The sequence below is a fragment of the Tachysurus fulvidraco genome, chromosome 25 (assembly GCF_022655615.1).
Source record: "Tachysurus fulvidraco isolate hzauxx_2018 chromosome 25, HZAU_PFXX_2.0, whole genome shotgun sequence".
In the NCBI taxonomy this organism is placed as follows: Eukaryota; Metazoa; Chordata; class Actinopteri; order Siluriformes; family Bagridae; genus Tachysurus; species Tachysurus fulvidraco.
In genome coordinates this window covers 11,486,840-11,512,765 of record NC_062542.1, presented here as the reverse complement: position 1 = coordinate 11,512,765, position 25,926 = coordinate 11,486,840, and the positions used below count along the sequence as shown (strand labels likewise).

The 25,926-nt window shown below is 38.5% G+C and overlaps 3 protein-coding genes across 5 annotated transcripts in view; 1 reads left to right on the top strand and 2 right to left on the bottom strand.

Moving 5' to 3' along the window:
• Nucleotides 1-9,714, bottom strand: part of mtrr (5-methyltetrahydrofolate-homocysteine methyltransferase reductase) — a 33,083-nt gene extending 23,369 nt beyond the window's left edge. The window contains exons 1-10 of one of the 3 annotated variants that reach the window (XM_047808349.1): nt 9,577-9,714; nt 7,160-7,326; nt 6,817-6,970; nt 6,618-6,735; nt 6,057-6,414; nt 3,744-3,857; nt 3,327-3,480; nt 3,148-3,236; nt 2,344-2,524; nt 35-77 (exon numbers count right to left, since the gene is read on the bottom strand). In XM_047808349.1, coding sequence (XP_047664305.1) covers nt 35-77; nt 2,344-2,524; nt 3,148-3,236; nt 3,327-3,480; nt 3,744-3,857; nt 6,057-6,414; nt 6,618-6,735; nt 6,817-6,970; nt 7,160-7,306 — 1,358 coding nt within the window. In that variant the 5' untranslated portion in view covers nt 7,307-7,326; nt 9,577-9,714. Of the gene's footprint in view, nt 1-34; nt 78-2,343; nt 2,525-3,147; nt 3,237-3,326; nt 3,481-3,743; nt 3,858-6,056; nt 6,415-6,617; nt 6,736-6,816; nt 6,971-7,159; nt 7,327-8,970; nt 9,118-9,175; nt 9,531-9,576 lie in introns of those variants that run through there. The other 2 variants (XM_027173943.2, XM_047808348.1) reach the window with 2 other exon arrangements.
• On the top strand, nt 9,668-16,753 carry cct5 (chaperonin containing TCP1, subunit 5 (epsilon)). The gene is made up of 11 exons (XM_027173953.2): nt 9,668-9,840; nt 10,471-10,531; nt 12,026-12,190; nt 13,643-13,841; nt 14,479-14,671; nt 14,797-14,946; nt 15,057-15,176; nt 15,288-15,473; nt 15,581-15,718; nt 15,842-16,022; nt 16,511-16,753. Exons 1-11 carry the CDS (start codon nt 9,736-9,738, stop codon nt 16,636-16,638), a joined length of 1,626 nt encoding a protein of 541 aa, XP_027029754.1. The 5' UTR covers nt 9,668-9,735; the 3' UTR covers nt 16,639-16,753.
• Nucleotides 16,754-17,379: 626 nt separating this feature from the next.
• Nucleotides 17,380-25,813, bottom strand: cmbl (carboxymethylenebutenolidase homolog (Pseudomonas)). Its single transcript, XM_027173964.2, has 6 exons — nt 25,628-25,813; nt 22,439-22,653; nt 22,125-22,232; nt 21,316-21,458; nt 20,726-20,817; nt 17,380-20,621 (listed from the first exon to the last, which is right to left on the bottom strand). The coding sequence occupies exons 2-6, from the start codon at nt 22,651-22,653 to the stop codon at nt 20,442-20,444; spliced, it is 738 nt and encodes a 245-aa protein (XP_027029765.2). The 5' UTR covers nt 25,628-25,813; the 3' UTR covers nt 17,380-20,441.
• Nucleotides 25,814-25,926: the final 113 nt, after the last annotated feature.

Here is a 25,926-nt window from a genome sequence, read left to right as displayed (position 1 = left end):
GTCACTTGTGTGTGTAAAAACAGGGGTTTCTTACCTCGCGGCTGAGTACGGCCGAGCCTGCAGCTTCGGTAAATGCTCTGTAATAAAGCAGAGGACACGAGGTTACATATACTGACATATAAAAGATGGCATTAAGGGCATTTCGCATTATTGTAGGCATCATATTCAGGATAGTGCTTTTAAAATCACTTCAAACACAAAATTCTGCTTTCAAGCTCAGAGCCAAGCCTTGGGCCTTGTAGTGAAACCACACTGCTGACTACAAAAGGGATCTAAAGTGTTTCCTCTTGGAGCTTTTGACTCAAATTCTGCATGGTCTCCCAAATAAAGGTTTTGCAAAAAAAAAAAAAAAAAAAAGATATATGGCCGAGTCTCACTCTTGTTCACTAGATCATTCGCATGATACTGTAGACAAGCTAGAAACTGCTGATCCACTATACATGCTGTTTGTTGATCCACTATACATGCTGTTTGACTTGTGTATGCATGCATGCATCCATTCTACACACTCAGTACTGTTTGACTTTATAAGAAACACTTGTAGAAGATGATGTCTAATCCCTCTATCTGAAGTCAACCAGAAGATGACCGTTTCCAGTCTGGTTCTTCTCGAGTTTTTTTTTTCCCTCTCTCTCTCCAGCCTCCTAACAAGGTAGGGAATGTGAAGAAATGAATTTCACTGTACTGTTTGTACAGAGTGCCTCGGTGATACAGCGATTAGCACTGCTGCCTCACAGCTTCAGGGTACGAGCTTCCATACTGAGCATTTTAACAGGGTTACTGGTAATTAGTTAGTAGGGGTCAATGAGTGTGTGAATGGGTGATATTGTATAGCAAAATCTATATATCTATCTATCTATCTTTTGTGCTCTCTGGAGACATGGATATTTAACTGCAGCAAGGGAGCTAGTTGGATTGCATGTGATTTTACTGCCACCTGGTGAGTCATCAAAGCAATTTCCAAAAAAAAATTAAAGTATTAGGTTTCTTGCAAAAGAAACTGTACATGCTTTTTTTTTTTGTTGTTACTTTGACCTGGGCATGCATTTGTCTGACACTCTGCCAGATATCTATACTGGCAAATAAATATACAATCCTCTCCAAAAATATTGCAAGAGCGAGGCCAATACTTCAGTTGTTGCTAATCACTGAAGCTCTTTTCTGAACTCCAAAGTGGCTTGCCTTTCTCCCAGACAGCTCTCTGGTCTTGGTGTTGGTTTATCTGCTCTCACCTTCACAGTGAACAACCAGGGCTCATACCAAGAGTAGACATCCAGAGCTATTATCTGTTTTATCAACAAATCCAACACGGCACCCCAAAAGTAAGACATTTACGTTCAGGGCATCTGGCAGATGGTCTTATCCAGACTTATATTTATATCATTTGTACAACTAAGTAACTGTTGGTTATTGGCCTTACTCAAAGGGCCCAGCAGTGGCAGCTCGGTGGTTATGGGATTCAAACTCACAACCTTCTGATCGATAATACAAACATCTTAACCACTGAGCCACCACTTCCCCATGCATCAGTATTTTCAATGTGAGTTCAAACAAATTGTGTCGTGTTCTAAATTGAATCCAAAAACAAAAACAATATTTTATGATCCATCATATTGGTTTGATCTCAAACCCAAACCCAAGTGTCTTTACTGGATATCAAAATCAAAAGAATTGGCCTTGCTGTTCCAGTACTTTTAATGGGAACTCTTTCACCATATTTCCATTTCTGGTACCATCTATCAAATTGTTAAATTATTTAAACTTGGAACAATAGGGACATTATTGCTTCAGGGTGCATCCTGATATTCTAATTTATGCCCCTCTTTTCCTTGTTCCGTTCGCTGTGTAGTCTCTCCCTCTGAGGACAAGAGAGAAAAACGCAAGGGAAGGAAATAAGGGCAGGAGGAATTGAGGACAAATGTATTTGCTAAATGAGGCATCCTTACTCACTGAAGCGTCACTTTGAGGTGGTTTTACCTTCTAAGGACATATTGCACAGATCTGAATAGTCTTTACAGAATATGGCACATGTTCATCACACACTGAAATACTGCTTTAGTTGCTTTTTATTTAATTAAGGTGCACTAAGAATAAGGTTTCTTTTTTAAGATCGTTTTAATTTAGCCAATTTTTTATGGAATAATAGTGATCTTTCTGGTTGTCTAGATACTCCAGATTTTCACTACACAGATATATTGGTGCACTCTCCAGTACTTATAAGCCACAGCAGAACAACCTATAAGATCTCAGGACAGACAGCCCTTAGACAGATATTTGAAACATCTGAAAAATGACCTTTATGACAAAAACCCTTTGATAATCAGTGATGATGCTTTAACTGACCAATGAGGAGGCTGAGAGGAGGCATACAGGATGGAAAAACACACAGAAGGTCCAGTATACACACGCTGGGGTTCCTCACAAATCTATCATAGTCGGCCGCTCCCTCACGGCTACACAACTCCTGCAGTCGTCTTTTCTCCAGATTTTCCTGTGTGAAGTCCACCAGAGACCGCAAAAAAGCCTGGAACAGACACAAACACGCATTTTATAAAATGTAAAATAAATAAATAAATAAATTCAATTTGAACAATATTGAATCATATTTTATAATATGGAAATGGCTGGGAATCATCTGAATTTTATTCCAATGTCGTCTGTTTTAAATTAGTTTTGTATTCTTTATCCCAGTGAAGGAGGTGCGGCAACGATGTTCGTCAGTCCCTGTCAACTCCGGAATGCTAATTATTTTAGAATTAATATCAAAAGTGCACAATATTGAATCATATTATGTTGCACTGAAATGACACTGAATCATCTGATGAATCATCCTTTTTAAATAATTTAATGTTTTAAATTTTACTCAATACATTTAAGTGAAGGAGGCATGTCCACTGCGTCTGTCAGTCCCAGCCAAATCCTTAAGTCCAAATTGTAGCTATTTTTATTAAACTCAATCTAGTGCTATTACTGAACTATAGTGAGTCACAGTGTATCACATCAAAGTGACTCTACATTACTGAATCATTAGGCATCATTTTTATTCACTGACTCACTGTCATGACGTACAGCATATGTCGCACCCTGCAATCAGGGATAAAAATGTCAGTAAAGTGCTCGATATAATATAGAATTTCTTCATATTACCTTTTTGGGTATACTTCTTAACTCCAAGCACCAGGTTAGAAGATACTGTAGCGTACACTTTTCTGGGATGTAGGCAGGTACTCGTGCTCCTGTGGATAAAATTAGCCTTTTACATAAAATGGTAGCTCCTGGCACTGTATTTCAAAATGTTTCTAGTTACTCCTTTAAAGTTTCAATACCCTTTTTTTTGGTGTTTTTGAGCAGCTGCAGGTGAACAGAATGATTCCTTTTGTCATGTAGCTCCAGTCTGTGAAGCAACTGTTCCACTTCCTTGTCTCTGTTTGGACAGAGGAGGTCAAACGCATCACCAGGCTGGTATGAAATATTCTCGTCCTGCAGTGATGAGAAATGGGAGATTATTTGCATGCTCAGAAGCTGGTGACAGAACAAACACATGGCCATGTTAAACACTGGATATCATGATATCTGCTTAGCTGAATTCTGTGAAACAGATAAAAAATTGTAATATACTTTCAGGGTTTTCGTGCATCTCTGCAAGGACAGAAAGTCGTTTTTCAAGGAGAACAGGATGGAAATGAAAGGAAAATCTGTGAATGTGTTGTATATTAATTTAATTTCTACGAAGGAAAACATACCTTGATATCGAACTCCAGCAGGAAGACCGGTTTCACTGCATCATCTCGAGTTAAACGGAGTGCTCTTGAAATCGGCACTTCGTGAAAGTCTCGAGCAACGACGTGAATTTCCTCCTACAGGAACAGAAGAAAGGTGTTTCAGCAAAACAAAGAAATGCAAAGGAGTCTTTGTGTCAGGTTTATTCAGACTGCAGCAGCTTAGAGACTGATTTCTATATGCTTTAATTCACCATATTAGCCTTTCAGTGGGTCAAAGGTTTACGTATACTTTCGCAGTATAATATCTTTTTATAGAACTATTTTGGAGGCATGCTTGGATCATTTCCTTTCTAGTGACCATGTTTCAACTTTCTGCTTGATGTGCAGAGGTGCTGCTTTAGTAATAATCCTCATGAAGGCGCATCTTCCAAAGTGCTTCATATGCTTCAAAGCCTCACACTTTTTCACCCATACATAGCGTTGTTCATTACAGAATAAGAAGTATATTCTGCAATTATTGTTTCAAATGACCAGACAACACTTCATAAGGCTGGTCATTACCTCCATACTTCAGTCTGTTTTATTTTATGCTAGAATTTGAATAGGAGCTTCTTCTTAACGTTACAACCTTTCAGGCCATGGTGATCTCTCTTAATGGTCTATGTACATACTTTGGTACCCTCACCCTTACCTGTTCCTTTGTTGTTGTCGTGTAGTTCAGATGAACACCAAAAGTTCATACAGTTCACTGGAAGGACATTATTCATAATAACTCTACTATGTTTATAACAATTTGTAATCACACCCTCCGGTGTAAACCAAATGAGGATGAGGTTCCCTTTTGAGTCTGGGTCCTCTCAAGGTTTCTTCCTCTTCCATCTAAAGGAGTTTTTCCTCACCACAGTCACCTCGGCCTTGCTCGTTAGGGATAAATACAACACATATAAATACAAGTCTAATATTAATCTTGAACTTTTGGACTATGTTTCTTATGTTCTGTAAAGCTGCTCAGGACTAAAGCTGATCTCAGGATCCTGTTGTCTATTGTTAAAAGTGCTATACAAATAAATCTGAATCGAGTGAGTGAGTGAGTGAGTGAGTGAGTGAGTGTGTGAGTGAGTGAGTGAGTGAGTGTGTATTGCGTTTGTTTGTGTCTTTCCTGTAATATGCCATGTTTATGTGGTTCCAAAACTGTTCCAAAAAAAGTTATTTTGAAATTGACCCTGTGTCATAATTCCCCCAGAATTTTTGTATGTTACCAAGAGTAGAACGTTAGTGTCTCTACAGTAGGCCTCTTTACAGCCATGGATGCACTCCAAATTAACTCCTAATGAACATCTGGTCAATCAGAAGCTTCTAAAATTCAGCACATCGGTTTCTGTTCAAACTGGTGTAAACCTTTGACCTACTGGAATTCAGAAACACAACGCAGAATTAAAGCTGTCTCTAAAGATTGTTTAAAAATGACTTCTGATTTTAACAAAGTAGCTCGTACTCATTGACCTGCTAATAAAAATGTATACCATGAAATGTGTAAAAACAACTAAATATTGTGAGATTTATTTTTGCATTGTTTCAAATATTTTTGATATTGTATTATTTGGAATATAGCCTTAATATTGTGTAACCTTGCCAGCTATTTTAATTTAAACACACACACACACACACACACACACACACACACACACACACACACACACACAAAATTAGAAATAATTTCTTATAAATAATAATCTTTCCCCATTGTCTCACCAACTAATTCCATCCCACCAGCTCGCCCCTATCATACAACAGCCACCAGCCTGGGAGCATGAAGATGTATTCAACTCAATCTCTTCCAACTGTTGCTCAGGCTGCATCACATGGTAGTGTAACACACTCGCTATCCATCTGCATGCACAAATTCAATTCGTAAGATGGCCTGTGTCACTGTGATTAATAGGGAAGATAGTATATGTAATCCCACCTATCCAGAGACCCGGTTTTGCCCCATGGCTCCCAGACATGTTTGGCACTGTCAGAATTTAAACTTCAAGCGTTTTTCTTCCCCCTGGTGTTTCCTGACATCATTTCTTACAGCCTAGGCGATACACAGGATTATGGGATGTGTGTGAGTGTGTCATTATTTATTTTTGAGTGTGTTGTGCACAGCAAGAATTCTGCCAACTGGCCAATATACAAGGCTATTAGCTAGCTAGTGATTACACCTAGTGGCTTTAAAAAACTCTTATATCACATACTATTAAAAGTGACCTGAATTGAACAATATCAGTCACCATATCAGACTTTTGCTCTTTAACTATCTTCTTGTAATGGATTGCAGAAAAATCTCACCTTTTCTGCAAGCACATCTCCCAAGCACACTTCCAGGTAAGATGGAGGAAGTGCAGGGATGCTGAGGGAAGACTGAGAGAGCGGCGCGATGGATCGATTCAAAGACGCCTCTGTAGGAGCTCCTGCATCGTGGCTCTCTGCTTCGGATTCCGCTCTGGATTTTCCTACATCCACGTCGCTAATATCCAGCAGTTGGAGGCTTTGCGCAGACGACTCGAGTTTCTCCTCGATGGCTAGTGATTGATGAGCACTGCTCAGAGAAATGTCACTAATGAGATCAGAGGCCGACATTTTGGTAAATATCTTCTTTAGAGCGTCCCAAAGTCCATCAATCCACGGGTCCACGACTACTTCCAGCCTGAAGAGGAACCAACATCAGATCGATTATTTACTAAAAGTTTAAAACGCACAAGGTTTCTAAGTTACAAAAAAAACTATTTTCTTCTCCCGCAGTTTAGATAATTAAACACAGAATTTCACCCTATCGCTGAAATTCAGTCAGCCAAGAAGTACCATAAAATTATTTTTTAGAATAAGTCATTTGACAACCCTAATACTTACCCTGTCCCATCATCAGCAAGACCAGTTGCATAGAAATGATTTGCTCCAAGTTCCTGCAGACGGCTGTCGATGGTTTTTCCACAGTTGCAAAAATTCGTATAATTCGTGTCCCCCAAAGCTGGATGACACAAAGAAGACGATTATTCTTACTCTTTGAAAACTGATGCTCTCATTCCTCATCAGCAAAACACCAGTTTACCTAACAGTGCATAGTTCAGATGAGAAAAGTGATCACGGGGCAGAGATTTCTTCCTGATCCTCCTCACAAATTTCAGCGTCGTGTCTGGAGGTTCACCATCTCCCGTTGTGGAAACGACGAAAACCACAGGGCTGTGTACTTTCTCCAAGTTGTACTACAAATGTGGACGGAATCAGTGAGATAAATCAGTCACCTCTGAGCTATAGAGAAAACCACCAAACGTAATTATGGCTGAATTAGCTTACACTGAAATTACATTTTTCATATCATAATAACTGGTTATACTTCTTTGTGTCTAATGTTCAATGCAATACAATACAGAGAAACTTGCAGTATGTCCTACCTTGTCCTCCAGGCTCAGGCAGCTTATCTCTGCTTCAAAGCCATGCTCGACTGCCTGCTCCGAGAGCTGCTCGGCTATGGACTGTGCTTGACCTTTCTGTGACCCGTATAGTATCAGGAAGCGAGAAGATGAAACCCCGTGGGGCATGATAACATGGACACCGTGGACTGAAAATAAAATACAGGATACATCTCATGAACCCTGCAATTTTCACACAGTGGTTATACCTCCAAGATGCACCTCTACCCCTGGTAAGTGGGCAATTATTTTTGGCCACACCTATATAAAAAGAAGCACCAAGGCCATGTTATCATTTCCCTTGGTTGCTGTTCTGACTAATGCCCTTCTTACCCAGTCACTGACATCCATAGAAACAACCTCCTCTAATCACAGATTCTTAAATTTTTCCACAATGGATTTAATGGTGCTCTGAAGAATGTCCAAAGCTTGGGATTTTATTTTCTACAACCAAACTATGAATTTTCCAGAACTTGTTTTAATAAAATATTGATCTTCTCTTGGTGCTCTTTGCATAGGTATCTTCTTTAACAAACTCTGGTGTTCACGGAATAGGTGAGTGGATGGTGGTGAACACAGAATTGATGTAAATTCTGGCATAAAAAGCTCTAATCGAATGTCTAGAGCGAAATGGTAAATAGTGAAATATTCACTCAAAACATAAATGTATAAGATTTTCCTCCAGTCCCTCTGTGCCCTTCTGTACTGATTTCTAGCTGTGCAACAGGTTATCATGTCCCATCTGGCTTCAGGAATATCATATCATTATGGATAAGATGAGCCATTCCCACTCATTTCTACGCAGCAACTATTAGATTAACAGTTTGTACAAACACCTGATCCTGCAGATCTGCAGTTCCTGACATTCAAAGTCAGTGGGATTACATTTTCCTGCTTCTGATGCTTGATGTAAACTTAAAATAAAGCTTTAATGCAATGTTTTGCTGCTACACTGACTGACTTTATAATTACATGAATTAGCAAGTGTGTGGGTGTCTGATGAGTGCATGTTAAGGACCTTAACAGAAATTTATACTTAACATTTCTTATGATTATATTCACAGCTAAAAAAAAATATGCATAAGTGGAAAAAAACAGTCTAAAACAGTCTAAAACAGAAACCCTGAGCATCATTTATCAGGCTAGATAGCAGATTTGACCAAAAAGCATCAGGGGACTGGATTAGGCTTATAGCAGAATTCCAGCTCCACTAGAAGTTCAGGTTCAGGACTTCAGGTTTTGCAATGAACCAAATATCCTTAAATGTTAGTTGGCTTCTAATATTCGCCAAAAAGAGTCAATCAGGGTTACGGTGAATCCAGAGCTTTTACCAGGAATACAAGACAGAATCAGCAATACACCCCAGATAGGACCACTGCAGAATACCATGCACAAGCACATGCATGCACATCATTCACACCTGTGCATTTTAGTCAGTCAAACCCAGAAAATAAACATGATCACGGGGAGGACACATGAAAACCTGCACAGACAGTCACCTGAACTCAGGACATTACCCTAGAACTCATTTAGAACCAACCAGCCTGGAGCCTAAAAGAGTCGGCTCCCTATATTCGCCTAAAAGAGTCGGCTCCCAATATTCTCCTAAAAGAGTCGGCTCCCAATGTTAATCTAAAAGTGTGGGATACTAATATTTGCCTAAAATGTTAGGCTCCTAATATTTATTTAACAGTGTCGGGTCCCAATATTCACTCCAAGGTGTCGGCTCCCAATAGTCACCTTAAAGAGTCGGTTCTCAATATTCACCTAAAAAAGTTGAAGGTTAAACAAACCTGTATTGTATGATGACTATAATCGAAACATTTTAAAGCTTTGTAACAGCTCATTCCAGTTCACCTCCAGTAATCAATGATGTAATCAATCAGGATTAACTAAAGCACTTGTAATAAAAACCGGTTGAAAACAGAACAAGCGAATATTTATGTATACAACGCGCCATTAATACCGTCATTAGACACAGCTGATTTGCAAGCTTACCTTTATATTATCAACATCTTACATATCAGCCTCAGAAAGTGTTTATTCTTTACATTTGACAGCACCACTAAACGAAATACGGCAAACACGTGTTCTGATCCGTGCACGTCAGCGCTTCTCAAATAATAAGGAACGCCTTTAACACATGAATTGCTTTACATTACAGTCGATCCAGATGTTATAGACGAGTGCGTGGGGGGGGGGCGAGAGTGTGCGTAAGATCTCGCGATAGTAGAACGAACCATTTGCAATAACCGTAAAATTTAAGTTTTGTCTAAAGTCTTTAGAATACGTTGAATGTTGTTTAATGCCTTTAGTCAATGATTTGAGCATTTGTTATAATATTTAAAAGGAGACTGTCATCCTGTGTGTGAAAATCACAGAGAAAAAAAAACACTAACACTAGTGGACTCTTTGTCTTATGTATTTGGTTTCGTCCGCGCCGCCCTGAGATTCTTCTAGAAAGCGCCGGCGAGGTGCACACAGATTCGGGTGGATATTAACCTCCGAAATACAAATAAATCAGTTTTCTGTTAACTGTGTGTGTTCCGCCGTTCATCATGTCCACTTCAGGAACGCTTGCCTTCGATGAATATGGACGGCCTTTTATTATCATCAAAGACCAGGATAGGAAATCTCGTATGACCGGCCTTGATGCGCTTAAGGTATCAACACTGAACCGACTCCTTTTATACCAAATGTCTACACAGGGCCCTAAAACTAGTGCACTTCTGTGGTGTGTGTTAATGGCGGCTGCACCACATGTAGTGCACTTTTTGTCTTACTGGATTGCCGATTCGGATACAGCCAACGCAGTGCCGTTTGAGCTAACTAGCCGGCTAGCTAGTTTAGCTGGATTTCTTTTCATTTTGAGTTTTATTTGTTTAAAAGCCGTTTATTATTAAACATATTAGATTGTAACGCTTTTATGTGTGGTCTATCTGACACTACTGTGATACGTTTATTATTATCTGTTGGTTTTGGGCGTTAGCATAGCTTAGCCATAGCTTAGCTTAGCTAGCGGCATGCTGCTCTGCCCATGTGCATGTGCAGCCTTTTATTTCCCCTTTAATGAAGCTTATCTAGCGGGTCTTCATAGTACTGATAATCTGATTATTATTGTTGAGATTTTATTTTTTTAATCTATAAAGAGTGTGTCGTCATGCACGTTAAATAAAACTGTTGAATTAAAAAGTCATATTTTTAGATTACGGTGAACCCGTGCACTTGTGCAGGGAAATGTGGTGGTTTAAGGTTACCTCGTGTGTTTAATTAACTGCATCTCTGTTTTTCAGTCACACATCATGGCTGCGAAAGCAGTTGCCAACACCTTGAAGACCTCTCTGGGTCCGAATGGTAGGACACGTCATACATTAATAAATAAATTTTAATAGGGATGTAATATACACAGGGAATACACGGAAGCCTAGTGGTTAAGTTGCTGGACTACCAATCAGAAGGTTGTGAGTTCAATTCCCAGGTCCACCAGGCTGCCACTGCTGGGCCCCTGAGTGAGGCCCTTAAAGGTGGGGTCTCCGTTGTTTGAAAGCCAATGTTGACATTTGAAATCACCAAAATAAAACATGCCCCTAACCCAAATGGGTCCCACCCCTGTATTGATAGCCCTGTCCACACATACATATGTAACCCAGGCAACTAATGGAAAGAAATGAAAGAAATCTTTATCATAGCTGAAGGGAAGAACAATATGATTGCAGATAAACAAACAAGCATAATCGTGCGAGGGGCGGCATATATTAGTTCTGTGAAACAAAGCAAAACCAATGTTACTCATCTATCGAAAAGGAAAAAAGCAACCTCGGCCGCATATTCACAGATTGGAGTTTCAAAAATCAATAACTCCTGAGCTAAACGCTGTTACTACACAAACAACACCTTTCTATCGTAGTAATGTAGAGAGGCAGCTACAACCCAATTTTCCACAAAGTCAGCTTTCTTCCGCAGTGGACAAAATACACAAGTCTCTATGAGCGAACGACTGAGAGACATATTCCAAAGGACCGTCTGCAAAGTGCAAAACCCGAAAAGCGAATACTACAAAAACAGACAATAACATCACTGTCGTACTGTCACCAAATTCAGCTCACACATCATTTATGTCCTGATAGTTATACTACAACACTTATTTTGGGGGAATGTCTTTTTGTATCATTTCTGATTTTTTTTTAATATGAAAATATTACACTCGAATCTGTGAATATGCGGCCCACTTTACTCAAGTCCCTTGGTGTCCCATCGCGGGCCTTCCCGCTCCTTCAGTTCTCTCTATTGCTGGAAAGCTGATCCTATATTAACACAGGTCCTGCTTCTTGCCTTATTGTAAGCCATTTTTCGCTTAATGTTTTTATCCGCCAAGGTAGTGCTACAATTTGTTTCACATGCGCACTGAACACTCTCTCTGCCCATATTAAGACACGGCTGCTCATTGGCTACATGTTAGTTTTGGTTTTGTTTTGTTTGGTGGCCCAACCCAGTTTTCTGAAGCATTTCTCAAACAACGGAGACCCCACCTTTAATCCCCAATTGCTTAGGTATATAAAATCAGTCGCACTGTAAATGTAAATAATCCGGACATCTAAGAGGGTTCTGTCTCAAATCTGCCATATAAATATCAGTCGCTGATATAAATATGTGTATGAATAATAATAGGATTTTAGAAATATTTAAGCAGGTCTAAAAGATTTTAAATTTAATGCAAGAAAATCCTGAATTGCATACCATTATTTTTAATTTGTCATCCTATCTGAAACTGAAGTTTGTAAAAGAGCAAGTTAAAATATTTTATAATGTCAGATTGTGTCTCCTGAATTAACAGTCTTTTTTTTTCAGGCCTTGATAAGATGATGGTGGATAAGGATGGAGAAGTGACAGTCACAAACGATGGCGCTACCATCCTCAGCATGATGGACGTGGATCACCAGATTGCCAAACTTATGGTTGAGCTCTCAAAATCCCAGGATGATGAGATTGGAGATGGCACAACTGGGGTTGTGGGTGAGAACTATTGCAACCTCATACAGCTTTACAGCTCATGTGGTTTTCTTTCTTTCTCATATTTTTAGATGATTATCAGGGAATGGTGCTTCCACCTTATTTTGTAATTTTGGAAGTTAATTATAGCACATATTTCCTCTTTTACTGTGAGACGCTCAGATCAAGGTAGTGCTGCGATTTATTTCGATAGGCTCAGGTTTTCTTGAAAATTGTCCATTAACTGTAGTAACTTGTGGTACCTTAACTTTTTATATGTAGAAATGTTTCCAGTTGAATGCAGGTAGAAATATATTTAAAAACCTCAACATTTATTCACTTTTTTTGCCTTTGTTAGTTGCTCATTCTGAACTATAAACATGACTACATTTTTCCTCTTATTTAGTTTTTTAAATAATATCAGTAACAGTTAACTTTTACTTTTCATACATAGCTTATCTTATAATTATGCCCTGATTAATGCAAACTAGTCTGCTGAAATTACCAGAAGTAATTTACTTAAAAAAAAAAAAAAAACCTTCCATTAAAAAAAGTGGAGATCCACTAAAGGGTCCGGGCTCAGATTTACATACTAGGTCTTAGCTTAGGAAAACTTGCAAGCCCATAAGTTTTTTGTATCACAGGCAGGACAGTATTTCTTCACACATTCATAACCGTTAGAATGGGGTGCTCATGGACAATTCACACATGCTAAAGTGTTCCACCAGAGTTACACTCCTACAACAACACACTGATGTAACTGTATCACGATAGCGTCGGCCCTGCACGCTGTTAGTCTCAGGATAACAGCAGCAGTCTGGCCATAAAAGGAAAGAAACCCTTCAACTTACCTAAAACATTTGTTGTTGGTATATAGTTACATTTACATTTGGTGTGAATCACGCCTCAATATAACTATAGCAAAAAGTGCATGTTTTATTTTTGATGGGTGGTGTAAGTTTGTACTAAATAAATTCATTTAAAAAAGCACACAATGGATATGTTTACAGAATCTGGAAAACACAGACTTGTGGAAACACAGAGGAAATCAAGCAATGTGTAACCCTTCAGTAGTAGCAGTAGTTAGCTTGCCATACTTAATACTTTACATCAGCTACCACTTTTTAGCCTGATTTAGTTTCTGGGCAGCCAACATATGAGAACACTGGTGCTATTACTTCCAAGGTGGTCTAGCTAATACATTTATGCTTGTTAGTGATAATTATGTATAATTTTTATGAATATATGATGGAAAGAATTTTAGATTTTGGATACACATGAAATTTTGCCGCAACGTGATAGATTAAATTATGCCAGTGTATACCAAGTATGCATCTATCAAGTAATTGATTTGCTGCTTGAGATCTGGCTATTAGCCTGGCTTTCAGGCTTCACATTTTCTTTAAGGTTACATCATAATGTGACAGCAATGTTCTCTCGTTGAGTTGATCTTTGAGTCTTTGGTGTTTCTTTTAGTTCTTGCCGGAGCTCTTCTCGAACAGGCCGAGCAACTCTTGGACAGAGGGATCCACCCTATCCGCATTGCTGACGGCTATGACCAAGCTGCACGCATTGCCATCGAACACCTGGATAAGATTAGTGACAGCTTTCCAGTGGACATCAACAACACAGACCCACTCATTCAGACAGCCATGACCACACTCGGCTCTAAAGTGTGAGCTCATGTTTACTTTTGTTTTATATATGCCTTTCAGTCTTTAGCTTACAGTATCAACAAAAGCCTCTTGTGAACATGGATTATAATTTTTAATATACATTCACCATCCACTTTATTAGGAACACCTGCACTTTCATGCAGATATTCTAACACCTGATTATGTGCAGCACAATGCAGAAAATCAGACAGATGCAGGTCAAACCCTTCAGTTAATGTTTTTCAAACACCAGAATGAACAAAGTGCGATCTCTGCGACTAAGATTGTGATGTAGTGAACAGCTTCTAGAGTTTATAACGAATGGCAAAAACAAACATAACTATTAATGAGCAACAGTTCTGCAGTTGAAGTCAAAGGGAAATAGACAGCCAGATAAGCGCACTGCAGGGAGCAGTAAAGCATCTCGGATTGCACAAAACATCAAGACTTGGCTCAAGACAAACATTTTGAAGACCTCATTGGGTTCAAGGTTTGATGTGTTGAGATGTTTTTCTGAACACCACAGTAGCACTTATACACTTTCTTCCAGATTAAATTAGTCACATAATGATTGACTAATAAAAGCTTGAGTTTATTTTTTTCTGTGCATCAAATCATGCCCCTTGTGTAAAATATTAATTCTGCATTTATTTTCAGTATTAACCGATGCCACAGACAGATGGCAGAGATTGCAGTGAATGCCATTCTTACCGTGGTAGACATGGAGAGGAAGGACGTTGACTTTGAGCTCATTAAGATGGAAGGGAAGGTTGGAGGTAAACTTGAGGACACTCAGCTTATCAAAGGTGTCGTCGTGGACAAAGAGTTCAGCCATCCTCAAATGCCCAAGGTATTAAAAGAATTATGAAAGGATTATACAAAGATTTACAAGACTTTTGAAACATGATATACAGACTGTATATTCTGCATGTTTCTCAGACAGAGGCTCTTATGTAACATGCAATTCATTGGCAGGTCTTAAAGGACACAAAAATCGCCATCCTGACATGCCCGTTTGAGCCACCCAAGCCTAAAACCAAACACAAGCTGGACGTGACCTCAGTGGAAGACTATAAAGCTCTACAGAAATATGAGAAGGATAAATTCCTGGAAATGATTCGGCAGGTCAGTTTAGGATCTTTTGTATATGAGCTGGTGGATGTGTCTGATCGGTAAAAGCTACTTGACTAAATGAATCAATGTTATTAGTTTAAATAAATTGTCACTACTACCAGGTCAAGGAGACCGGTGCAAATCTTGCCATTTGCCAGTGGGGCTTTGATGATGAAGCGAATCACCTGCTGCTGCAGAACGAGCTGCCTGCTGTGCGCTGGGTCGGAGGACCCGAGATTGAGGTAAGTCATAGTCTGGATGCGTATTCTTAATGTAATTATTCAGGTACTGATTACAGAGTTGTTTTTAAAAGTATTGGGAGTTTTTGTTGATCCTGTGTTTATAATCCTCAGCTGATTGCCATCGCCACCGGTGGCCGCATTGTTCCCAGATTCTCTGAGCTGACTCCAGAGAAACTGGGTGCCGCTGGCCTGGTGCGAGAAATCTGCTTTGGCACAACTAAAGACCACATGCTTATCATTGAAGAGTGCAAGAACTCCAGAGCTGTTACAATCTTCATCCGTGGAGGAAACAAAATGGTAAATGTTAGGAGTTTGTTACCGAATAGCTTTTTCACAGCAATGTCTAATACTTTTATTTATTTAGTCTTTTTATCTCACCAATGTTTGTGGTATGATGTCTTTAGATTATCGAGGAGGCAAAGAGAGCACTCCATGATGCCCTGTGTGTCATCCGTAACCTGGTTAAAGATAATCGCATTGTATATGGCGGCGGTGCATCTGAGATTTCCTGCGCTCTTGCAGTTAATGAAGCTGCTGATAAGGTACAGGGCAATCATACGGTCTTAGCTGTTGTTGTATTATTACAGGACCCAGTAAGTCATGATACCACTCAATATCTGTGATTGGGAAGATTGTTTTTAAATAGTTTTCGGTTTTCTCAACAGTGCCCTTCTCTGGAGCAGTACGCCATGAGGGCATTTGCTGATGCTCTAGAAGTCATTCCCATGGCATTGGCAGAGAACAGTGGGTTGAATCCCATCCAGACAATGACTGAGGTCAGAGCTCGGCAAGTTAAAGAAGCAAACCCTGCTCTGGGAATTGACTGCCTGCGCCTGTCCACTAACGGTATGTACATGTGCTCAACCAGAGGATTTTTTTTTCTCTGATTATATCAATACTATAGTTTATTCTTCATCTAAGCAGTGCTGCCAGATTACTGACAAAGACAAAAATATATATATACAGCATTATTCCTAGTACTACTCAAATATAGTACGACTTTGTAAGTCTTCAAACAACCACAGCCATGCTCAAATCTAGAGGGAAACCTTCCCAGAGTGGACTTTTTCTAACAGCAAATGGGTGATTAAATCTTGACTGATGTGGTCAAAGTGCACAAGTGCCATGATCAGGTGTACACAGATTTATGGCTTTATAGTCTTTAATAGGTCTGAAACTTTCAATACATATGATTCCCTTAGAGTCAGCTGTGGAGGCCTTTGTACTTCATGTATTTTCTGTACCTACTTAATTAGCTATACTATTCTTTTATAAGCTTAACTGTGGGCAACCTATGCTTGTTAAGCAATAATAAAACTTTTTATTCTTTACAGACATGAAGCAGCAACATGTGATCGAGACCCTCATTGGAAAGAAACAGCAGATTTCTCTCGCAACCCAAGTGGTGAAGATGATCCTGAAGATCGATGACGTCAGGAACCATGGCGAATCTGAAGACTGATCACATATGGGGCACTCTGACAGCAATGTCATTTAGTCTTATTTATCATTTCATACAGCACGCACTCACTCACTGTAGAGCAGAAACAATTAATAAAATGTTGTTCAGAAGTTAATGTTTCTTGGTGTCAATTTTAATGAAAAGTCAATGGCATGCACTGGATTTAAATACACTCCAGCTGTCTCTCCTTACACTTGTACTGCAATTAGTAATTAATATATAGGATATTAATATATTATATAATTGTTTTTATATATAACATTTAGATTCACTGATTTGGAATTGATTAAATACAAATCAAAGTCAAGGTCAGTTTTACATTGAAAGCTTTTCTGTTTTCAAAAGTCTGAAAACAAGATCCTTATCAATACAGATACAGCTGTATGTTTTAGATAAAAACAGAAGACAAAAAGAACATACTATATATATATATATATCTCCATGGTGATAGTTAGTTGGTTACTTTAATTTTTAATACCTTGTATTCAAGTAATTCATCAGATCTCAGAACTTGGTCCTGTGGTACATTGTGAAATGAACCGTTAAATTGAAGTGAAGTCTTCATCCAGAGACGTGTGTTATCTCTACCACACTAGATCAAGCATGTAACATTACCCAATTGTAAAAAGTAGAGATGTATAGCTCATTTAAAGTCTAGTGGTCTTTTATATGCATCACAATACATTCACTCTTAGGTTATAGTAACAGTTTCTCCTGTAAGTATGCAAAGTAAACCAGATATCATGGTAATAAAATTATGATTTATTTAAAAAATAATGAAATCAGTTATCAAAGTTTCCAAGTATTAGTCAGGTCCACAAAACATTTCATTTAACAGATTTCTCAGAGATATGATTTGAGTTTCTGATTGACAATTCTCCCATATTTGCTTTTCTGCCATGTGAAATCCAATAACAGTATTATGAAAGAAAATAATGAGAATACTACATAATGCATTCATAGTACTAACCCTAATCTATAAGATATAGAAAGCCCACAACGAACAAACGTCATTGCATTATCAGGATAGCCATATTTTTTGGGTCTTAGTACTAACTAGGTTCCTTAATACGGTCACACAGTGGATTATTATTACATATCATCTACCGTACCTACGAAGTCTTATAACTAACTAAGCATAGTGATACAATATGGCCAAAGGTTTCTGGACACACGTTTATCAGCAATCAGGGAATAAATCTGGAATGGGATGTTCAGAAAGACATATAGGCGTATGATTCTCTTCACTTTTACAGGATGATCACATCACTAGATTTTGGAACATGAACAAGGACACGTTAGCATTCCAGTTCATTCTAAAGGTCTTCCCAACAGAGGCTCTGTGCAGGCCACTGACATTCTTCCACTCCAACCTTAACAAACTAATGCAAGTGTATGCTTTCAAATTTGAGGCACCTGTTTGAGGAAGATCCAAATATTAGCATTACTGGTCATGTGTCCATATACTTTAGGGCATATATTGTACATCTATGGGTAGAATGCATAGTATAAAGGATTCTTGCACTAAGATGAAACACTAATTCTAAAAGTAAAATATGATCAAAAGATCATCTCTAAAACATACAATTGCAGATATCACCAGAGTTCTACAAAGAGATCATATAGTAAAGCCTCTCTGTCGGTCAGTGAGCTGTACTAAGTGACCTCTTTCCACAAGCTCAGCTACTATGCTGAAGGACACAAAAATAATAGCAGAGACACTTTCTCATATTTCTCTCTCATTATTTTTTCATATTTTAAAATGCTCTCTGGCTTTTAACCCTTCATCTATTGGGTATAGTTCAAGAACCAGCCATGCTGCATCACTGACTCAAGGTCAGACCAGACACAAGTATTCAGGAATCATTATACAGTGGTGTGAAAAAGTGTTTGCCCCCTTCCTGATTTTTTTTATTTTTGCACATTTGTGCCACTTTAATGTTTCAGATCATAAAACAAATTTAAATATTAGTCCAAGATAACAAGTAAACACAACATGCCATTTTTAAATGAAGGTTTTTATTATTAACGGAAAACAAAATCCAAACCTACATGGTTCTGTGTGAAAAAGTGTTAATATTTAAATTTGTTTGATGATCTGAAACATGAAAGTGTGACAAACATGCAAATAAAATAAAATGTAAAAAAAATCAGGAAGGGGGCAAAGACTTATTCACACCACTGTATGTCATCATGTACTGCATGTAAGCAGGTACATGATGACATATAGCTTTAGTTATATCAGGAGTCAAAAATGATATTGTCCAATCTGGGCCAGAATCTAAAAGGTCTGAATTAGTTTCTTTAGATTTTATGTTATACATAAAAACTATAATGGAACGTCAGAGATCTAGAGGCAATTATGAACCAATTAAAAAAACATTTATTTAAACACCCCACCCCCCACCCCAAAAAAAAAAATTAACTGGTGGATATTTAGCATTTAATGAAAAAAATTCCAGTGTACATTTTTCCACCGTTGGAAATTCTACCACAGAAACATTCTGATTCCTTAAAAATATGACAAACTGCATTTTCTGTCCTAACATCAAGAAAGGGTGAAAAAAAAGAGGCCAGAGATGGTGATTGTTTATAGCGGTTTGTTTAGGTAACTAAAAAAAAATAAAACTAAAAAGCACAATATTTTTTCATTAATAATTTTTTCTCTGTTGTGATCTTTGGCAAATTGCTGTGGTAAAAGATGGATAAGAACCCTTTGGGACGTGCTGTTATTAGAGAATAAATCTCAGTATGGCCATCTCAATGAAAAAAAAAAGTCTTGGGCTGCTTTTGAAGTACGCTTTGTGTCATTAATCATCCATCTGCACTGTGAAGCACTGCCCAGTGAGTTTGATGTGATATACAGCTCTATAAACTTTAAAATTCATCCTGCTGCTTTGGTCGGCAGTCACGAGTGATAGAAGGGATCCAGTTCCAGTGGCAGCCCCACATGCCCACACCATGACCAGGCTTAACACATTAGGTGATATGATTTAGATCATGAACAGTTCTTTCCCTTCTCTGAGCTTGTCTCTTCCTCAGAATCTGTCAAAGTAGATCCTTTTTCCATTTGTTCACAGGATGTTGTTTTAGAATTTCCAGACTTTTTCACACATTTTAATCTTCGTTTGTTCTTCCTCTCTTTGAGGTTTACGGTGGACCAACTGTATTTACTCTGGTGAAGTCTTCGCTTGATTGTTGACTCAGACACAGATACACCTACCTCCTGGAGGGTGTTCTTGATCTGACCAACCGTTGTGAAGGGGTTTTTCTTCACCAAGGAAAGAATTCTTCTGTCTTCCCCTTCAGTCGTTTTCCGTGGTCTTCCAGACCTGTGATTGTTCATGAGGTCACCAGTGTGTTCTGCCTTTTTAAGAATGGACCAAATAGTCGATTTGGCGACACCTAACGTTTTTGCTATCTCTCTGATGGATTTGTTTTCATTTTTTAGCTTAACAATGGACTGCTTCACTGGCAGCGAGAGCTCTTTGGACTTCATGTTGAATGTTAAACAGATTCCAAAAGCAAATGGCACAATTAAAGTTACCTGTTGACCTTTTATCTGCTTACGTCTGGGGGAAATAAACTTATTCAGGTATTTTATAAAAGCTTTAGGTACAACTGTGTTTTGTTATGGAGAGTGTTTGATGCATTAGTCAGGTGTTCTGAGGCACTAAACTATCCTCATGAATGCAGCCAGATCTTTATACACCAAACACATGGGGCATCAACAACATTTGGGGTAAGATGGTCACTTTTGGAAGAATTTACTATAAATTTGAAAATTTGCACACAATTAACTTTTACAAATACTTATTTAACCAGTCAATCATGTCCTGCCGGGCCTCCTGAATGTGTGGCCTGTCTGCCGAGTTGATGTCTTCTCGTTTACGGTGCACAAATCCGTGGGTTTGGTTGGGAAAAACCTTCACTTTGAAGTCAACAGTGCACTTGTCCTTCAGTTTTGCCTCAAGTGTTGTCACCTTGGTTTAAAAAAAAAAAAAAAACATGAAGATGAACATACAAAATATAAATATTACCAGTTTTTAATTCCTGTTGTTGGCAACCTTAAATTTGTGAGTCTTACCTGGTCAAGTGGTATCACTGTGTCTTTTTCCCCAAAGATGAAGAGAGTTGGACTTTTGAGTTCGTAACGATCCTCTCGCTCTCTAACGATCCCTGCAAAGATATTACTTGGGTGAGTGGGTTTATAAGCACATATTCAGCCACGTTCACTTCTTATATACTGTACACAAGCATGGTTTGCATTTGTCCACTGTACCGCCACATTACATTTCTTTGCTTGCACTGCTGAGAGTTTCTATGGGTTTGGTCATCGCTGTGAATTAGCAAACACTGAATGCAAGTGTTCAGCATTTTATTTATCTTTTGGTAATATTCATTCATTCAAATTTGTTCTTGTTCGCTTTTGCATCTCATCTACAGGTGGATAATTTATAGAACCATCCACTAGATGGCAGGTCAGAGCCAAAATATTCCTGTCCACCAGGTTCCCCGTTACTGAGTGCATGTACCAATGTTAAACAGATGAATATACTTAATTTCTCTTTACAACTTTCTACAGTCAGTCTGATACCATGATCTGCAGTGATTGCAGTATTGGGGACTTGTATAACTACACATGTATAAAAACAACCACAGATTACAAGAAGTTACCGTAGACTGAAACTCCAGCCTTGACTTCAGTATATTGCAGAGCTATGTAGTGTGTGGCCACTCCTCCCCAACAGAAACCCACCACTCCAATCCTTTTAGTGCCACTTTGTTCCTTGAGGTATTTCAAAACCACATCCACTTCCCTAGGTAAATAAAATGGCAGAATTAATTAATAAAAGCTCATAATAAAATGGTGGTTCAATGGTTAAAGGTTTGCTCTAGTGAGAGAAGGGGTATGAGATCAATTCCAAACAGCACTGAGCTGTCACAGTCTCAACTCAAGACATCAGCAATGCATGTACACTATAAAGCCTATATGGCAAAGGTATGTGGACACTTGTCTATCAAATCATATGTAGGCCTACTCCAAACATTTCCCACAAATTTGGAAGCACAGAATTGTCTAGGGTGTCTTTGTATGCTGTAAGATGATTCCAGAATGACGATGCACGTGATCCATAAAGTTGGCGAAGGTTGCTGTGGAAGAATCACGCGAGAGTTTCCTGCATAGAGCCCGGAACACGTCTGGGATAAAGTGGAAAGGCAATTATAAACCAGGCTCTGTCAGTCTATGAGTGCCTGACCTCAATAATGCTCTTGTAGCTGAATGGGCAAACCCTCTCAACCATTTGACAAAATCTAGTGGAAAGACATCCCAAAAGAGAGATGGATATAAAAAAGGAGCCAAATCCGAAACGGGATGTTCAACCTGCACATACGGGTTTGATTGATCATGTATCCACATACATATCAGCTATTGTATACATGTAAGGAATGCCAGAGTTCGAAGACTATGGTTAATGATTAACTTGTTGATGTTGGTGGGGTTTTTTTCCTCAAGCCACTCCTGAAATGTTGACCAGTCACTTGAAGGACTCCATGGCTCCTTTCCAAGAAAGAAGTCTGGGCAAACAGCACTATAATCAGGAGGACAGGGATTGAACAAGAGAGGGAGAGAAAAAAAAAAATTAAGAACATAAGTTAAATTCATTCTGAAGTTGCTTACCATTTGTGAACATTGTGAAATTAAATTGAATTTTTTTCTCACTGCTCATTTTGCCACATACTTGATTTGAGGCTATGATTTGAATATTACTTTGGCATGAAGAAATAAATGTATTACACATATCCATTTGAAGCGAGCATGTCAGCCATGTATCGTGTATTGGGTAGCTGCCATCCATAAATGTCCTGAATTACAATGACCGCTTTGTCTGTTGGTGCTTTAGGTTTCACCACGTAAGCTTTAACGTGCTCAATCTGAACCTCTTCACCAAGACTGCCATATTCCATCCTGTCTCCAATGTCACACGGGCATGGCCTGGCTTCATTTGCCATCTAGAAATTGAAATATGTTTTTATATAGTATGTTAAAATATACCTGTTGTGCTGTAGCATTTACAAAAAGTAAATACATTTGATTGATCTACCTCAATTAGAGAATATGAAAAACTGGCCTACTGTTGACTTCCCCATGACTGAGAAGTGTGTATAGTGGGAAGCCTTTTATTCCATGCACAGTCAGCTTACACAGTAATTATAAGACACACTAAATGGCCAAACGTGTGTGGACACCTGACCATCACAGCCATATATATTGATAAAAGTAAACAGAACAGAATTTATTGCTGCGCTGGCTTTCATTGGAAATAAAGGGCCCAAACCTGTTCCATCGTGACGATTCACTGTACACAAAGCTGAAATGCCAACTGTGTGACAAAACTCCTCATCCAACCTTAGCGCATGACCTCACTAAAGCTCTTGTGGCTAAATGAACATAAATCCCCATAACCACGCTCTATTGCAAAGTCTACTGCGAAGCGTTCCTAGAAGAGAGGAGGCTATTATAAACACAGAGCTGAGACTATAACTGGAATGGCATGTTCAACAATACACATGGGTGCAATTGGTCAGGTGTATGGGTTTGAATGAAAATTTTCAATTTTTAAATAAATATGCATAATATTAACAAAATCAAGGCTGTAAACACACAGAATAGCGGGTTTACTGTTAGCGCATTTGATAATGTACCTAAAGTTTACTAATGTTTAATACACGTTTACTTTACCGCAATATAATCACTCATCAGCACACATGATAGTAGGTAGCTACATGCTAAGGCTAACTTTTTTCTGTGTTAATGATAAAATAACGTTATGTACTTTCTCGATTATAACCTCCGTTTATACAAATTACACAGAGCTGCACGGAGACGTTGGACTCGCTGTGTTTGGATGCTAATATGTGCTTTAAGCTCTGCCCTACACTCAAATACAAGTAGAAACCTGGCAAGCCAATTATACTCTTGATTCCACTAAACAAACAACCACCCTGACTGTAAAAAAGGTGAAATGAGAGCATGAGTGTACAAAGTATTACAGCACACTTCAATTTCCATTCATAACATATCAGACATTTAATTTCAGTAGCTGACTGGAACAGAAAGAGGAAGAATAGACATACAGAATATGCTATATTTTGATAATTGAGACACGGGCCTGCAGTTTTTTGATAATTATGTTCTATAACGTGGTTTACTGAGGAAACATTTTCCATTAAATTTATCAGATATTGGAGAAAGTAAGTGAGACTATTGCAGATTCTTGACATCCTACGGTATGGATTGTATGGTATCCGAAGTCTGTCACCTAGTGAACCGGTGTTAAAATATTCATCGATAGAGACTTAAATGCACTTTTGCACATCGCTCTGGAGATGGATGAAAAAACTAACCAATCGGTATAATAAGGCTAAATGAGGAGCATTGCAAATAGAAACTAGTGAGAGCTTTGTAGATTATTGCGACATTTTTACAAATGGTTCAAGAGAAAGAACAAACATTGCTGTACCGAGTGAATATCCTTGATAAGAGGATCCAAACACTGGAAATACAGAGAAGCAAGTTCAGCCAGTTTAAGATAATTTCTGAGGATTTGGTATAGAAGAACTTCTCCAAACCTCACTGCCTACAGGAAGGATCGCCCCAGTCGGTCAAAGACTTTCATGATGTTTAAAGAAAAATACAACCAATTTGTTTATTATTATTCAACGAGGCTTTAATTCCATGCAAGTCACTTCAATTTATTGTTCATAGATTTGATTTAATATAAAACCTGAACAGTCACAATTCATTACAATGGGTAAGTGTTTTTTTAGACCAGTAGCCAAGAAACAGCTAGTACAGAAGTACTTCAAACATTGTGGGGTAATGATCAATGGGCAACGTTCACACATTGTCTTTCATTAAAAGTAGAAAGATTACGGCTGGATTTACATCTCTGAAGAAATTAGAATAAATAAGCTCAAAATAGGAAAGGATTCAATTGTTCCAAGACAAAGATATAGCTCTCTAGATGTAAACGGTTGCTTTTTTCCATGAAACTGGATTAAAGATTAATCGAGTCTGTCTCAAAATGTATTATAAGAACACAGATTTCTTACCCATGTCAGTGCCTGATGGCTAAAATCTCAACAGGGTTTGAACAGGTTCAAAAAGCAAATAGAATAAAGTAAAGCAAATATTTATTTGTATCAGATCAGGAGCAACTTAACCATCTAATGTTTTAATAAATGCTCACTAGCCCGGAGTCTCAAAGCAAGATGAGGACTAAACCTGCAACAGTGAAAATAATCTGGATTTAAAATTATAATCCTGTGGACTAGAAAATTTTACTATCCTTTTTTTTTGTTGTCACACAGTATGCAGAAATGTTGCTGAGTGCTGAGTTGCTGTTGTTATCCAAAATCTAGTCATGCATAAAATCAAACAAATCCTAGTGGTTAAGGTGTTGGACTACTGACCAGAAGGTCATGGGTTCGAATCCCAAAACATTCATTGCTACATTCAAATGTAACAATGTAATTTACAGTCAGTTAAAAGCACTTGGGTTCAGCGTTCAAGTAAATCTAGCCACTATTATTGTCACCTGTATGCCAGGTGAACTTTGCAACTCTGCAGTTTAACCTCACTGGAAACAGGACCCAATTTCTGGGGAAACGTGCACGAGCGAAGCTCCAAAAGCGCGTGCAAAGAGGGATCGCGTGGCAGCCATCTTGTGCATGCGTGCGCGTGCTTAACACAAAACATAATATAGCCTTTATAACCTGTTCTACAACCGGACTCGATCATGCAAATGATTTATATGTTACTAATACAGCAAACCGCTTATTCAGTCGACACAAAAAGACACCGTTTATATCTGCTTATTCGAAAACACATACGTCCTTCTTGCTCGTTTGCATTAACGCATTTACAGCAAACTACAAAAAAGAGCATGCATCAGTTATATGCTTTAGTTTGCATTGCTCTTACCTTGTGTTTTTGTCACTGAAACGACCTTAGCGAAAAAAAAGACACACGCTCTGAAACTGGGGAGGTCGAAGAAGAAAAACAGTCATTTATCTGAGCATGGCCCCTTCCGAAACGCCCTTAGAGAGCAGTTGTTGGATTTTTCCACTAAGAACCAGATCCAAATGGGAGGGGCTTGCTCTAACTAGGCTTCCTATGAATTATGGTTATGGTAAGGGGAAGATAGGACATAGAATACAAGACGTACTCTCATATGTTTTTCGTGCAATCTCAACCTGAACTAGTCCCACATTTTTGGATGT

Coding starts and splice junctions, on each gene's coding strand:
- cct5 (XM_027173953.2), top strand. CDS start 9,736: ATGTCCACTTCAGGAACGCTTGCCTTCGATGAATATGGACGGCCTTTT. Junction 9,841..10,470: donor CCGGCCTTGATGCGCTTAAG/GTATCAACACTG, acceptor TCTGTTTTTCAG/TCACACATCATGGCTGCGAA. Junction 14,672..14,796: donor GCCATCCTCAAATGCCCAAG/GTATTAAAAGAA, acceptor ATTCATTGGCAG/GTCTTAAAGGACACAAAAAT.
- cmbl (XM_027173964.2), bottom strand. CDS start 22,653: ATGGCAAATGAAGCCAGGCCATGCCCGTGTGACATTGGAGACAGGATG. Junction 21,459..22,124: donor AACCCCACCAACATCAACAA/GTTAATCATTAA, acceptor TTATTTACCTAG/GGAAGTGGATGTGGTTTTGA. Junction 20,622..20,725: donor CAGTGATACCACTTGACCAG/GTAAGACTCACA, acceptor TTTTAAACCAAG/GTGACAACACTTGAGGCAAA.